At 29.5% G+C, this 13558-nt stretch overlaps 2 protein-coding genes across 2 annotated transcripts in view; both read left to right on the top strand.

Moving 5' to 3' along the window:
* LOC108754783 (intraflagellar transport protein 80 homolog) overlaps positions 1–11618 on the top strand; it is a 14742-nt gene extending 3124 nt beyond the window's left edge. Inside the window, 11 exon segments of the mRNA XM_018497372.1 lie at positions 394–534; positions 2041–2165; positions 3436–3684; positions 4389–4552; positions 5530–5727; positions 8088–8238; positions 8782–8953; positions 9915–10037; positions 10122–10261; positions 11475–11598; positions 11601–11618. Of these exon segments, the coding sequence (XP_018352874.1) occupies positions 394–534; positions 2041–2165; positions 3436–3684; positions 4389–4552; positions 5530–5727; positions 8088–8238; positions 8782–8953; positions 9915–10037; positions 10122–10261; positions 11475–11598; positions 11601–11618 (1605 nt within the window).
* Positions 11619–12773: 1155 nt separating this feature from the next.
* Positions 12774–13558, top strand: part of LOC108754813 (transmembrane protein 245) — a 5038-nt gene continuing 4253 nt past the window's right edge. Inside the window, exon 1 of the mRNA XM_018497433.1 lies at positions 12774–13550. Within this exon, the coding sequence (XP_018352935.1) occupies positions 13035–13550 (516 nt within the window). The 5' untranslated portion in view covers positions 12774–13034. The remainder of the gene's footprint in view (positions 13551–13558) is intronic.

Below are 13558 nucleotides of genomic sequence, written 5' to 3'. Positions count from 1 at the left end.
TATTCAATCGATTCAAGAATGCAATCAATAATCGTTTACGAATCAATGTTTTAGAGTCGATTCTCGATAATCTGGTAGTCCATCGACCTACCGCAGACGAAACCTTTGAGATCGCGAATATACGAGAAAGAGAGAGAGAGAGAGAGAGAGAGAGAGAGAGAGAGAGAGAGAGAGAGAGAGAGAGAGAGAGAGAGAGAATACACACACGCACGCACACAGCACATGATAAGGTTATTTTAATGGTAACACACACACACACACACACACACACATATATGATAGGCTTTTGCAGATAATTGGCTGCAATGAAAGATTTGTATACTTGAGGAGATATTTTTACCTTTTTAAAAGTTATTTTATGATTAAAAAATTAAAAAACCGTTTTTAACACAGGTATGGGACGCCACTGGTCATCAACTATATTGCAGTAATGTCGGTGATCACCCTGTAACAGCTATTAGCTGGTGTCATTCTTCTGGCGAATATTTTGCTGTTGGCTCTTTCAATACAATCAAGCTTTGTGATAAAAATGGGGTAAGATTAATTTTATAGTATATATACACACATATATAACTGTTAGGTAATTTTAAAATTTATATTTGCTATTCTTTTTTGCTCTATTAAGAGAATATATAGCTTTTTTGGCTTCAAAAAGTATGCCTCTTTCATGATTTTTTTCTGGAAAAGATATGTAAGAATCGAATTTTTTGTAAATGAAAATACGTATATTTTTTACTACTAATAACAATTTTTTATTTTATGTCCTTTTTTATTTTATGACCTTTGCAAAGTTTTAGCAATCGTATAAAATATATGAAATTATTAAATGTGCAATAGTGTATTTATCTTCGATGATCTTGACATATAACTGTTGACATGTAAGATTATGACCCTGAGTGACCTTGCAAGATTTTACCTATCGCTCATTGTCCACTAAAATGTTATTAACAAGTAAAAAAGTTAGGATTGCCATCTATTGGTAAAAGTTTGAAATGTGATTCTCGATCCGATTAGTCGACGATGTTAATAATAATGACAATGATAATGATAACGGTGCTTAAAGTAAAATTTTAGGTTTGGACTTTACGTTGCAATATCGTTCGTAAAAAAAAATAAAAGCATTTTTGTAATACAATTCAAGTGGTAGTTATATTGATTGAGCATAGATAGAATTTGATTGATTCAGTCTTTATTGAGATCTGATAATCGCATTTCTGAAAAACTCGATGGTTCCCGTAATACACGGTCGATCTCGTCGTCATAAAAATAAATCACAAGAAACATAAAGGTGTTAATTGTACATTTCAATAAGGTCTCACATAAATCAGTTATGTGAAATTATAGCTGCACTTAGGTGAAATATGGATATGTAAAGAAAAATTAGCTTAACAATTATATAAAGCGATGCTCAACATTTATGGCTCTAATTATAATATGCATTAAATGTTTTTTCACTAAAGATGATCACATTAAAGATCAAAGCGTTCAAAAGTATCTATTGTTTGACATTATTGTTTATTAGCAAATAATAGGGTAGCGCGGGGCTATTCCGTCAGTTTTAATTTTAAAATAATTAACGAAAATTAATGATAGCAAACAATACCTCTTTGCAATGACGTGCTTATAATTATATTATACAATCATTATTGCTTTTTGAGAACACAAGCACAACCTTTAATCAAGTAACATGTTTTGTTCAGTAAACATTATTGCGAAAAATGGACGGAAGTCCCGCTTTATCCTATCTAACTTGGCTCGAATAGTCCAATATCATTATGTATTTGCATTGTTTAATTATTAAAAATTATAATTTTTTACATATTAGAAGCTATTAAGCTACTAAAGAAAATAATTTTAAAATTTATAATTAAAATATAGATATACTTTAGAGAAAAATTAATTAAAGTGTAGTTATCTGTAAGAGAAAAATAAAATAAAAAAATGTATGATGATATGTTGATTTAATAAAAATTCATAGAAATAGATGATTTTAATGAATGATATTAATCGCAACTTGTGAAATCATTTATCATGTTTCAGTGGTTACATTCTATGGAAAAAGTGAATACTGGAAGCATTTATAGCATAGCTTGGTCCAGCGATAGTACACAAGTGGCTATGGCATGCAGTAACGGAAAACTTTTGACTGGACATGTTATAGATAGGTAAGTTTTATGTAATTAATTGTTTAATAAGATCACGCTAATGATGAAGTATCAATAGAAAAATCACGAAAGAAGGGATTAAAACAAGGGCCATTTATGTGAAACCGCTCTACGAGCATGGCTGAATTCCGGAAATTAAAAAAAAAGGTACTGCAACCGTTTTGCAACGTAATATACGGGCGCATACGAAAAGACATTCGAATCTAGTCTGGAAGTTACTTGAGATTAAAAGAGCCGCGCGACATGATACCGGAATTCGACAGTATCTCGCGAAGACGCGTTCGAGAATTCTTAAATACATAAGCACTATATCATGAAAAACCAGCCCCATGTTAATCCGGCCGACGAACAATCTACTAAAAGCTATCGTATGCACCAAACTTAAAAGAAAGGCAATGCGGGATTTTCACATCTACGACATTCTATGAACAATTACAAACCGAAGAGAGCGAGTATCTCAACAAACGTAGCATTACGTACCTACAAATAGAATTTAATTCATTTAAATAGAAAAAAACGAAGAAAGCCCACAAAATTTGGAACGCCGAGTAGATGTGCTAACCATGGAATTATACGAATCAGTGATAACCGTTATTTCCTATTTCATATTGGTTGTGTTTTCACGTGTACGTTCCAGTAGAGTATTTGTTGATTATATTTTAAGTACTAATATATTGGGTTGGAGAAAAAGTTTTTTCGTATTAAAAAAAAATTTTTTTGCAAAAGTTTTTTATTTGTTGCAAAATTTTCGTTACAATTATATCATTCGCTAGAACAAAGTTTCAGCTTTAAGAATCTGTTTATTAAATTGCGGTATGATGATTTTTATCGAGGAGTTATGAACAATTAAAGTCAGAATGCTCCTTTACTTAACTCGCGAATAACTCAGGAACAAAAATTAAAGGAACATTTCAAAAAATGATTTTGAAAGCTTCAAGGTAGGTAATAAAAAATTTTCGTAAATTTATTTTGAGCACGTGAGAGACTCCCAAAGTGAAAAGAAAATTTTTCATCTTTTTCAGCTCGTAGTTTTTTAAATGTAAAAATTATCAAACTCACAAAAACTTAAAATATATAGTAACCTTTCGAAAGAGATTTCAAGCTTTAAAACCCTTTTTTTTATTATAAATTTCGTTCATTTTTGACAAAGATATTGTATATACAATTTTGAATTAAAAAATACGAAGAAACTTTTTCCCCGACCCAATATTATTATCTATTAAAATAAAAAATGTATGTATATTTATATAGGTTTTTGATATAATTATAGAAAATTAGAATGGGATAATTATGAAGCAACGTTGATAAGAAGGAAAATAATCGAGGTCAGAGAAGTCGGCAACGAATTTCGTGAAGTATTAGAAATCTCTGATCGTGTTGTACATCTCGAATTTGGCTTCGATCATTTAGTCGTCATCACACCTGCTCAATGCCATGTGTACGCTGTCACAAATTGGAATACACCAGCGATATTTAATTTAAAGACAAGTACCATCTCTGCTGTACTTCTTGCAGAAAAGTAAGTTATTAAATGTGTATTCAAAATAATATAATAAAATAAAAGATGATATGCATATCTAATAAACATTGAAAATTTCTGAAACTAATTAGAGAAACTAATTTATTTTTATACTTGATAAAAGCTTCTTATTTATCTCTATTTTTACATAACATTTGAAATAAAACGTAAACTGACACTTTTACTTATTAAGAAAAATCCACCAGATTATATCTATCGTCCAAACTTTAATGTTAGAAGGATTTGTAAGGGGAGGTCTTCTGCGTACATATGAAAAATATTAGATGGCCAACCATTCAACAATAATTAAAAAAAGATTTTAGTGTTTGTTATGAACCATGTCACCTGATACTATCGCTAACTTTTTGAATAGAATTATATAATTTTCTGATTAATTTTATGGTTTCTCTAATTCTTCTGCATATAAAAAATTCTGCGTATAAGACTGAGATGGAGATATCGAAAAATTATTTTCGAGTTATTTTATTCTGACATACATATGTTGAAGTATGAAATATCTTTTGAACTATTTATTCTTTAGTTATTGTACTTTAATACTTTTATACTTTTATACTTTATATTATAAATGTTAAGATGAATAAATTGATGTAAAGAAAAAACACATAATCGTTTTAAAAAATGAGACTTTCTGCATATTGGCACTAATATAATTTGTAATTATATAATGTAATTCTTTTTTATAGGCACTTCTTAATAGTAGAATGGAATACTGTATCATTATACAGTTACCAAGGCCGTTTACTGGGTAGTCCAAGATGGAAAGGTTTTTCTTCAGAACCACTTCATCCTATTTGCATATCATTGTGTGCTGATACTTTGGTCATAAGGAATCAAAACAATGAAAAACGTAAGATTAATAATAAAACGTATTAAAAGGCTTTTTCACAGTAATAAGTGATATCACGTATACTTTTAACATTAACATTAACATTATGTTCGCGTTGTAACCAATAGTTTATTGTTTAATCTCTTGTGTTTGAACATTCGTATTTTATCGAAATGTATCGTGTATGAAAAAATGAGTTATCAACATTAAGCGATAAAATATTCATAATACTTTTAGTCAGCAAGCAAATATTATAATTGAGATGTCTGTATTGATAAAATGCATCGGATATATCCAAATTAAGATGATCTCGCTTTCCGTGGAAGATTATAAACTTATGTGGAACTTACCACGCGGAGTGAGATCCACCTTCCTGCTTATAGGGCAAAATGAGATCTATGATTGTACACAATAATAGAAATATACTTAAGTTGCAGAATATACACAATAATAGACATACTTAAACTCTAGAAATATCCCTTACGTTTAATAGTTGTAAATTATTCATTACTTAACAGACGGCTATAATCTTAATTCAGAGAGAATCAAGCGACGCGGTAGCGTCTCAACGCCAAATGCATAAAAATATGAAACGAGCCGCTTGACCGCTTGATATGTGAACGTCATTGTGTATATGTTCGTGCCGCGTTGACCAAATTCACGACGCTACCACTAGCTTTATCTAGTGTTTCGATATCAACAAACTTTAGATTAAAATTACTTCGAAACTAAAACTGCAATCGAAAATCTAAAAACACTTTTATTATATAATGTTATCGGTATTTTTCGATCGATATTTTGCGACCAATCTGAATAAAATTGGCGCAGCCAATATTAGATATCCAAATGACAATTAAAATCTCTTAAATGTTGTTCAAAATTATTATTACACTCTTGATAACATTGGATCACATTAAGATCAAGGCCATTGGAGATTGTATTTTATTTTCATTTTTATGTAAAAACAAAAAATTGTTTTTCTCATATTTATTTTTTAGTGCTTCATATTTTGGAAATACCTCACAACAAGCCGATAATAGAAGGTCAATCGCATTTACATCTGCACAACGTGACGCAAGTGGCCTTAAATTATCGTGGTGATATAAAAGATCGACAATTGGCATTAATAGATGTCAATAAAGATTTATTTTTAATTGCAATAAGAACTGTAGGCTTTGGAAGAATTTGCAAAATAGGTATGTAATATTATATATGCAGATATATAGGGTGTATGACTTTAAAATATTCGCTCTAATATCTTGTAAACATTACGTTACATCGAAAAAATGTTTCAGATAAAAATTTTGTGACTTCGAGAGGGATATAAAATGATACCATTGATTTGATCTTGGGTAATATTGTCAAAATTAGTGCAAGATCCGTATAACTTACAATTAGAATTTTTTGAACAAAATTCTCTATTTTTTTTATTACATATTCTTATCTTATAATTTAACTCAAGAGCTCTTTAAAACGTTATAATAAAATATTTTTTTATTAAATACTTTTCGAGTTATAAAATTTGAAAATAGTACCGCCAACATTAGCATTACTCAAGATATCCAAATGACAATTAAAATCTCTTAAATGTTGTTCAAAATTATTATTACACTCTTGATAACATTGGATCACATTAAGATCAAGGCCATTGGAGATTGTATTTTATTTTCATTTTTATGTAAAAACAAAAATTAGAGAAACAACTTCTAATTTCGGCCTTGATGTTAATAAATGTTATCAAAGTCTGAGCAACGTTCAAGAGATTTCAGCCATTGGCTGAATATCTTGGATAATGCTAATGCCAGTATTATAACTTTGAAATCGTTGTATAACACGAAAAGTACTTAATAAAAAAATATTTTATTATAGTGTTTTGAGAAGCTGTCGAGATAAGCTACAAGAATATGCAATAAAAAATGGCGAATTCCATTTAAAAAAAATTCAAAGTAACTTTGCCCTGACAATCTCAACAACCTTGATGAAAATAAAAATCAGAGCGTAAGTCGAATGTAATGGGAAAGTAACAGAACCATATATAAAACTAATTGAAACAACAAAATGTAAAAGAAGCGTAAATGTCTCTTTTACGTTTTGTATCAATTTTCACCTCCTAGAAATTTCGTTTACGCTTCTGTTACTCTCTCTTTACTTATGCTCCGATGTTTATTTTCGCCTGGAAACCACCAATGATCTCATTTCACATGTTCTCAAAATCACAAAACTGTTTTTCTGAATTATTTTTAGATTTAATATAGTATTTCTGAGACATTTAAGTGAATCCTTTAAAATAGGATATCCTGTATAATTATCATAAACAGAGTGTCCCTCCGTATAAATGACCGTACACACATTTTTGTCTCGTAAACAGAAATAGATTTAATAAATATAATATATTAATATAAGTTAAATGGTTTTAATTAAACTCTATTATAAGCACGGTGATCGCTTACAATTAGAAAAATTGTCTATATTAGAAAATGGAAAGGTAGGTATAATTTTTGCACGATATAGTAAATACTTTAATATAATAAGAGTTGTCGCATCCGATTTAATGAATACAACATGCATGACATAATAAAATTATTTTACAAATTATACAAGGTTTTTTTATTTAAATTTATGCTAGTGACTACTATCTTTTCAGTTTCGGTCGTGCGCGGACTCATATCTTATGTGATTACTTTATTCATTACTTTTTATTTCTCAACTTTTGACGTTTGCACTGATGACAACATATTAACACGTCAATCGTCAATGCGATGTTATATTTATTAAATCTATCTCTGTTAATTTACGAGATGAAAAGGAATGTGGATCACATATACAAGGACCTGCACTCTGTTAAATTTATAATGTCAAATTTAACTTAATTTAAATCGTTATTCCTGCTCTCGACATAATAGTTATTTTATACTAAACCAGTAGAGTTTAACATTTTAAAACAGTTCAAATTGAGTCAAATTTTATTCAGTGTTAATTTTAACCCAATTTGAACTATTCTAAACTTTATTCAGCTTTATTATGTTTTTAATATAAAATAATGATATATTGAGTAAGAACAGTGGCAACTCAAATTAGATTAAATTTGACAATGTAGATTTAACATTGTGCATAATGTTTCAGGACTTTTGAGATAAACTTTAACAGTTAGTAAATCTTACCAAAGAATCAACTTATATTAAGGATGTTGTGTTCTCTGATTTTTAAGAAACATTCCATTCTTGTTCAGATTGTCTGTGAGGTACGCAATTATCTATCGCAAAGTATCATTGCGTCTAAGATTATACTAATTCACATTTTTGCTTTGTTTAGTATCTTTTTTTCTTAGCAGAAAAACTTAGAAAAAAACGTGAATTATATATAGCATTGTTAGACGCACGATCAAAGGCGTAGTTCCTTAAAAATGCGTAAGTGAACACACAGATTCTTAAATAAAAGTTTTTTTATGAGGTAATCTATCACCTTCTAAAATTTATCTTGGAAGTCCTGAAACAACTCTGTATAATTACTAAAATTAGTAATTCATAGAGACATCTAAATTAATTATATATTCTAGCTGGAATGGCACAAAATATTGCATGGGCAACCGACGCAAATATATTAGCTGCAATGTTGGATGCGAATCTGTCAGTATGGCTATGTCCCAATTGTGTTCACTATAGTGATCGTAAAGTAATACGACGTACAAGAATTGATAAGGAAAGCAGGTATTGTTCATGAATATCTTATTTAATGATGTATTTATAGTGTATAGTCTTTTTGATTTTTTTGCGGTTAGGGCAATTTTTTTGGTTTAAGAGATATTTATGTTCAGAATAATACAAACTATAATATATTTCAAAACTGAAATAATTGGGCATCCATACACTGGATGTCTAAAGAACGTGAGCGTCCTTTCTTTGTGGACATAATTAAAACATAAAATGGATACCAGATGAGCGTCCATTCTTTGGATGGGACTCATATCTTATGTGGTTACTTTATTCATTCTTTTTATTTCTCAACTTTCGAATTTTCTATGCGTATATGCATTCGATTTTTAGATTATAATCTTTTTACGCACATACACACACACACACACACACAATTTTTAGAATGTGTTTAATTGATGTTTTATTTATACATATATTTAAATACTTAATAATGTAAAATATTATACTTAATTACATCACTTATGTGTAATTAATCTGTTCATATAATCTTTATCTTAAATAATTTTATTTTAACAGTTTATAAATATTTTTAAACAGCGAATTTGGAAAACAACCTAACATTGTGAGTGTTCGTAATGGTATGGTTATGGTAAGACGTGGAGACGGTGCTATTGTAGCTTCATCGTTTTACAATCTCTTCACAAGTTTTCACGAACACATATCAAACAATAAATTGAAAGAAGCGCTTTCCCTCTGTCGTATAGCTCAGGTAATATTCAATGTAATATATTAATATAATGCCGCTTGAAGGGTGTCCTATTTGAAACTTCGAGTCTTCGGACGTAATTATTTTCCGAACTATTCCAACAAATGTTTCAAGTGGAATTTACTTTGTTTCGAGGGGGATAATTTATGATGGTCATAGATCTTTTTTAGATGGATGTGTTTCCAAGATTCCAAGGAAATCATATAAAAAATATTAAGATACAAACATCAGAATATCAATAGTTTACGAGATATTTTATACTTTATTTTGCCACATGAAATATTAAATATCTTATAAAATGTTGATTTTTTTGATATAATCATAATACTTTTATAACAAAATAATGAGATGAATCAATAGGTGTAAAAAACACATTGATTATTTAAAAAATGATCCATAATTTGCCCACACATTTTTTTAAAGCAACTATGTACATTCTTTCTTCTCATTTCGTAATATTACTTTATTTAATACTTTTATTATGCAGAATAATTAGAGAAATCATATTATGTAAAAAAAGACTACGCAATTCGGTGTTGGAATCAATGTTAGTATTTATTGAATTCTCTGTTGATAAATTAATTTCATTTCGACATTTTAAGTTTGTTTTTTTTTTATCTATTTCTTACTCAATGAAGATATTGTTTTCATAATTTCGAGCTAGAAAATTGTGTTATATAATAATAATCTTTATTTCTGCATTTTTATATTGCCACAAATAAATCTACGTTATGAAAAAGAATATTTGATTAGTAGTTTATACTTTTTAAATTTAAATTACTTAAAAAATACATACGTATATTTATTATTTTGTGAAAATTTTAATAAAACTAAGAGAAAGATAATGTAGAAAATTTGTTATATTGTTTCTCTTTTAATCCATGTTATCTCTTTATATTAATTTTATTATTTGTTTTACAGAAATTAATGTAACATGTAATCATTTTATATTTTATGTTGTCAGAATGAGATATTGTGGACTTGCATGGCTGTTATGACAACTGATAACAAAGAATTGCATGCTGCAGAAGAAGCTTACGCTGCTATTAATAGATTTGATAAAGTAGATTATATTAAATACATCAAGGTAATTATACGTATTTATATGTTATTTATATTTACTTATTTATTAAGATAGTTTTAAATAATTGAAATTGTATTATGTTTTCAGAATTTACCCACTGCTACAGAAAGACATGCAGAAATGGCATTACTGGCAGGGGATCTATCGATGGCAGAAGGTATACTGTTACAAAGCAGTTTGATTAAAGAGGCTATACATATCAATATTCAAATTTATAATTGGAATAGGTACGTTAGAAAGTTAAGCGAAATATAATTATAAAACACGCAATCCGATACGCACACGCTCTCTCAAGTACGCGCGCGCGCATAGTTATTAGAAATCATTTTAAACGTGTTTTGAAAATACACGTGTATATGTGTATACATGTGTATTTTATACATATGAAAAAGAAATTACTATAGCAAACAAATAGTAATATATGATTTCGGCAGATTTGGCTATCTGCGGGTATCGAACTATTGTCAAATATATCTGTCGAATCATTTTCGAAACATTATGAAACATTTATTGAACCACTGTAGAACATCTATCAAAACATTTTTAACCGTTGTCGAACGTCTATCTTGAATTACTGTCGAATGTTTGTTGAGCCACTTTTAACCACTGTCGGACATTTATCGAACGTTTATCGAACCTCTTTTTGTTTCTTATCTGGTTTTTTGTTTGATATCGTCTGAGATAAAAGTTAGCGAAAGAAACAAGAAATATGTAGCAAAAAATACAATTGTTGAAAAAACGGTTGCAAAGGAGAAAAAAGCAAAAGGTAAAAAACAAGAAATAGGAAACAAACATCAATCATTATTCGATGTATTTTCGTAATGAAATCGGTCGACGAACAGTTCAACTGTACGTTGAAGAACTAAATGTGGAAATAGTTTACGCGTAAAAAAAATCTCGAACCATTAATAGTGAGGGCGATTGACAAATTGTTTAATATCCGCATATTTTTCAATGAATGTCGACATGTTGCATGAGGTAGGACTATATCATTTACCATGAAACCAATAAATAAACCTATGTAGAACATAGCAGATTTCAATATCCATAACTGATTGACAAATAAACAAATTGAACAATAAACTGATGCAATCAAATCATCACGAATAATCTGCACAGCTTATAAATGCGTTAAATTCCTCATATAATGGCTTGTAAACAATATATTAAGCACTCTAGGTCATATAGGGTAGTTATCTTACTCCGCAAACACAATAGAATAGTAAGCCTTAAGAAATTAATCAATCACAGTCGATTTTTCTTCTCACATTCGTCTGTCATTGATCAATTTCTTAAGACTTAAAACTTATTACTCTGTTTGTGTTTGCGAGATTAATACTTATTAAATGTTAAGTATTGTTACTCGTAGTATATTTTTCTATTTTTTACATTTATTAAAAGAAACTAATTTATAATATCTCTTAATGTCTTTAATTAAAGAGCCTTGGAATTAGCAAGAAAATATAAAAGACAAGTTGAAGAAGTTCTTGATGCAAGAAAAGAATATTTGGAAACCATTAATAAGAATGAAACTAATCATAATTTCCTTACATTTACGGTAAACATTTCTTTCATCATAATTAAATTAAATAAGATTTCAACAAAATAAATATTATATAACTTTTTTATTATAAAAAACTTTTGTTTCAGGAGAATAATGAAATGAGAAATAATATTAAGTGATATTGAATAATAAATCAATATTGAATGAAACAGATCAAATTATGGAATGTAATTTGTAGAAAATAATAACAATACATTTTCATGTGTTTTATTATTGTAAAGAAAAACAAAAGAAAGAAAAGATTAAGAAGAGAAGATGAAAGATATTCTATCGTGCCAGTAATAAGACAAAATAAAGTAAGCATTCAAGATAGTTCAAGATATAATAAAACGATCGGCTTGAATAGATAAAATATGAAAGACATGTATATGTTATATATAATTAAATTTACGTTTTGTTTAAGATTATATATTTATGTAAGAATTTGGTTTATATTTGTAATATATTTGTAATGTATTTAGATTATGTTCTCACATAAACGATTTTGTTTCCAATTTTATTATTTTGTAATATAAAAATATGTAGATATGTTTACTAAATAGAAGTTCTTGTATAATCTTGTAGAAGAATTATAAGATTTGTTTGTTTAGTGTAAGTGTTCTCTATTAATTAATTTATTATGTAAAGTTACCTTGTTTCGTATATATTGGATCATTCACTGTGACGTTTTCGTTCTGTGGATTTTCATTGATAAATCAAGTGAATTCTGCATCCTCGTAGTTCGAGAGGTGAGCGTATTTGCTAATAGATTCAACAGTTGAGTGAGCGCCCGCTCTTATTGGTGTATTTTTTTACGTCATCCAATTAGATTGTAGATGTAGAAGAATACATTGGATACATGTATTCAGAACAACCGCTCACTAAGCGCTCAGTGAGCTCTTTCATTTGATTGATCTATATTTTAAGATCTAATGGAATATGCCAATCAGATGAAAGAGTTCATTGAGCGCTCAGTGAGCGGTTGACATTCTGAATGCACTAATATGCATTAATAGCAGCGAGCGCTAACTCAATTATTGAGTATGCTGAACGCAGTCAATAGCTTAATATGATAGATTCTAATCCATGTGGTTAATGCGTACATACCTATATGTATATGTTGTGTATACGATGAATATGTGTGTATGGTGGATGGTGGGTGTGGGAAGGATCAAGGGAGGGGGAAGTGCATCAATGCTAAGGCTGTTGTGTCACAGTATATACTGTGTTCCAAATTTATTGCTAGCAACCAGTGATGAAAATACAATTTACGTTACGTGCAGATTTATAGATTTTCACTCGGATTTTCAGTACAGGCAGTTAATTTTGGATGGAACATCAACATAGCCTAAGAATGAACGTGATGACGCATCGAGAAAGCTTAAAGAGTGTTCGAGCAGCTCGAATCAAGTTATTGTCACTATTATATAGTTAATCAACTGATCCACCGTATAACGATGGAGAACATTCGTTCACCGATGGATAATCTTTTCAACATGCTGTCAGGCTTCAGCGCAGGCCAAGAGAAAGCCTTGAAGCAAGGAATCTATAACGCTGTTGCACTTTTCTTCCTGTGTCTCGTCTCGGGAGCTGGTTACGGTCTCTACATTATACTGAGACCTTTTGTTAAACCTTTAATCTGGGCATTACTGTGTGGTTCTGTTCTCTTCCCATTTAAGTGTTTGCTGGTTACAGCGGTGCAATCTTGGTTCACCAAAGTGGAGGCATCACGCACCTTACTAATCATCAATGTCAGCTTATTGCCGGTACACATATTTGACAATGTCTCTAAGAGAGTGGGTTCATTTTTATGGATGCGCATCAAGTATATCGTTTGGACGATATTACTGGCGTTGGTGGCTGTAGGCTTATATCATTTCACTCCTAATGTGATAATGTGTCTTGCCTGGAGAATGTTTCAGACATTTAGCATTATTTCTGGATTCTTCATTCTGGCATGCAACATTTTTACGGTAGTTTA

This window comes from Trachymyrmex septentrionalis, unplaced genomic scaffold (assembly GCF_001594115.1).
Source record: "Trachymyrmex septentrionalis isolate Tsep2-gDNA-1 unplaced genomic scaffold, Tsep1.0 scaffold80, whole genome shotgun sequence".
Lineage (NCBI taxonomy): Eukaryota > Metazoa > Arthropoda > Insecta > Hymenoptera > Formicidae > Trachymyrmex > Trachymyrmex septentrionalis.
Note: the sequence above shows the minus strand (reverse complement) of the source record. Positions and strands in the feature narration are given on the sequence as shown.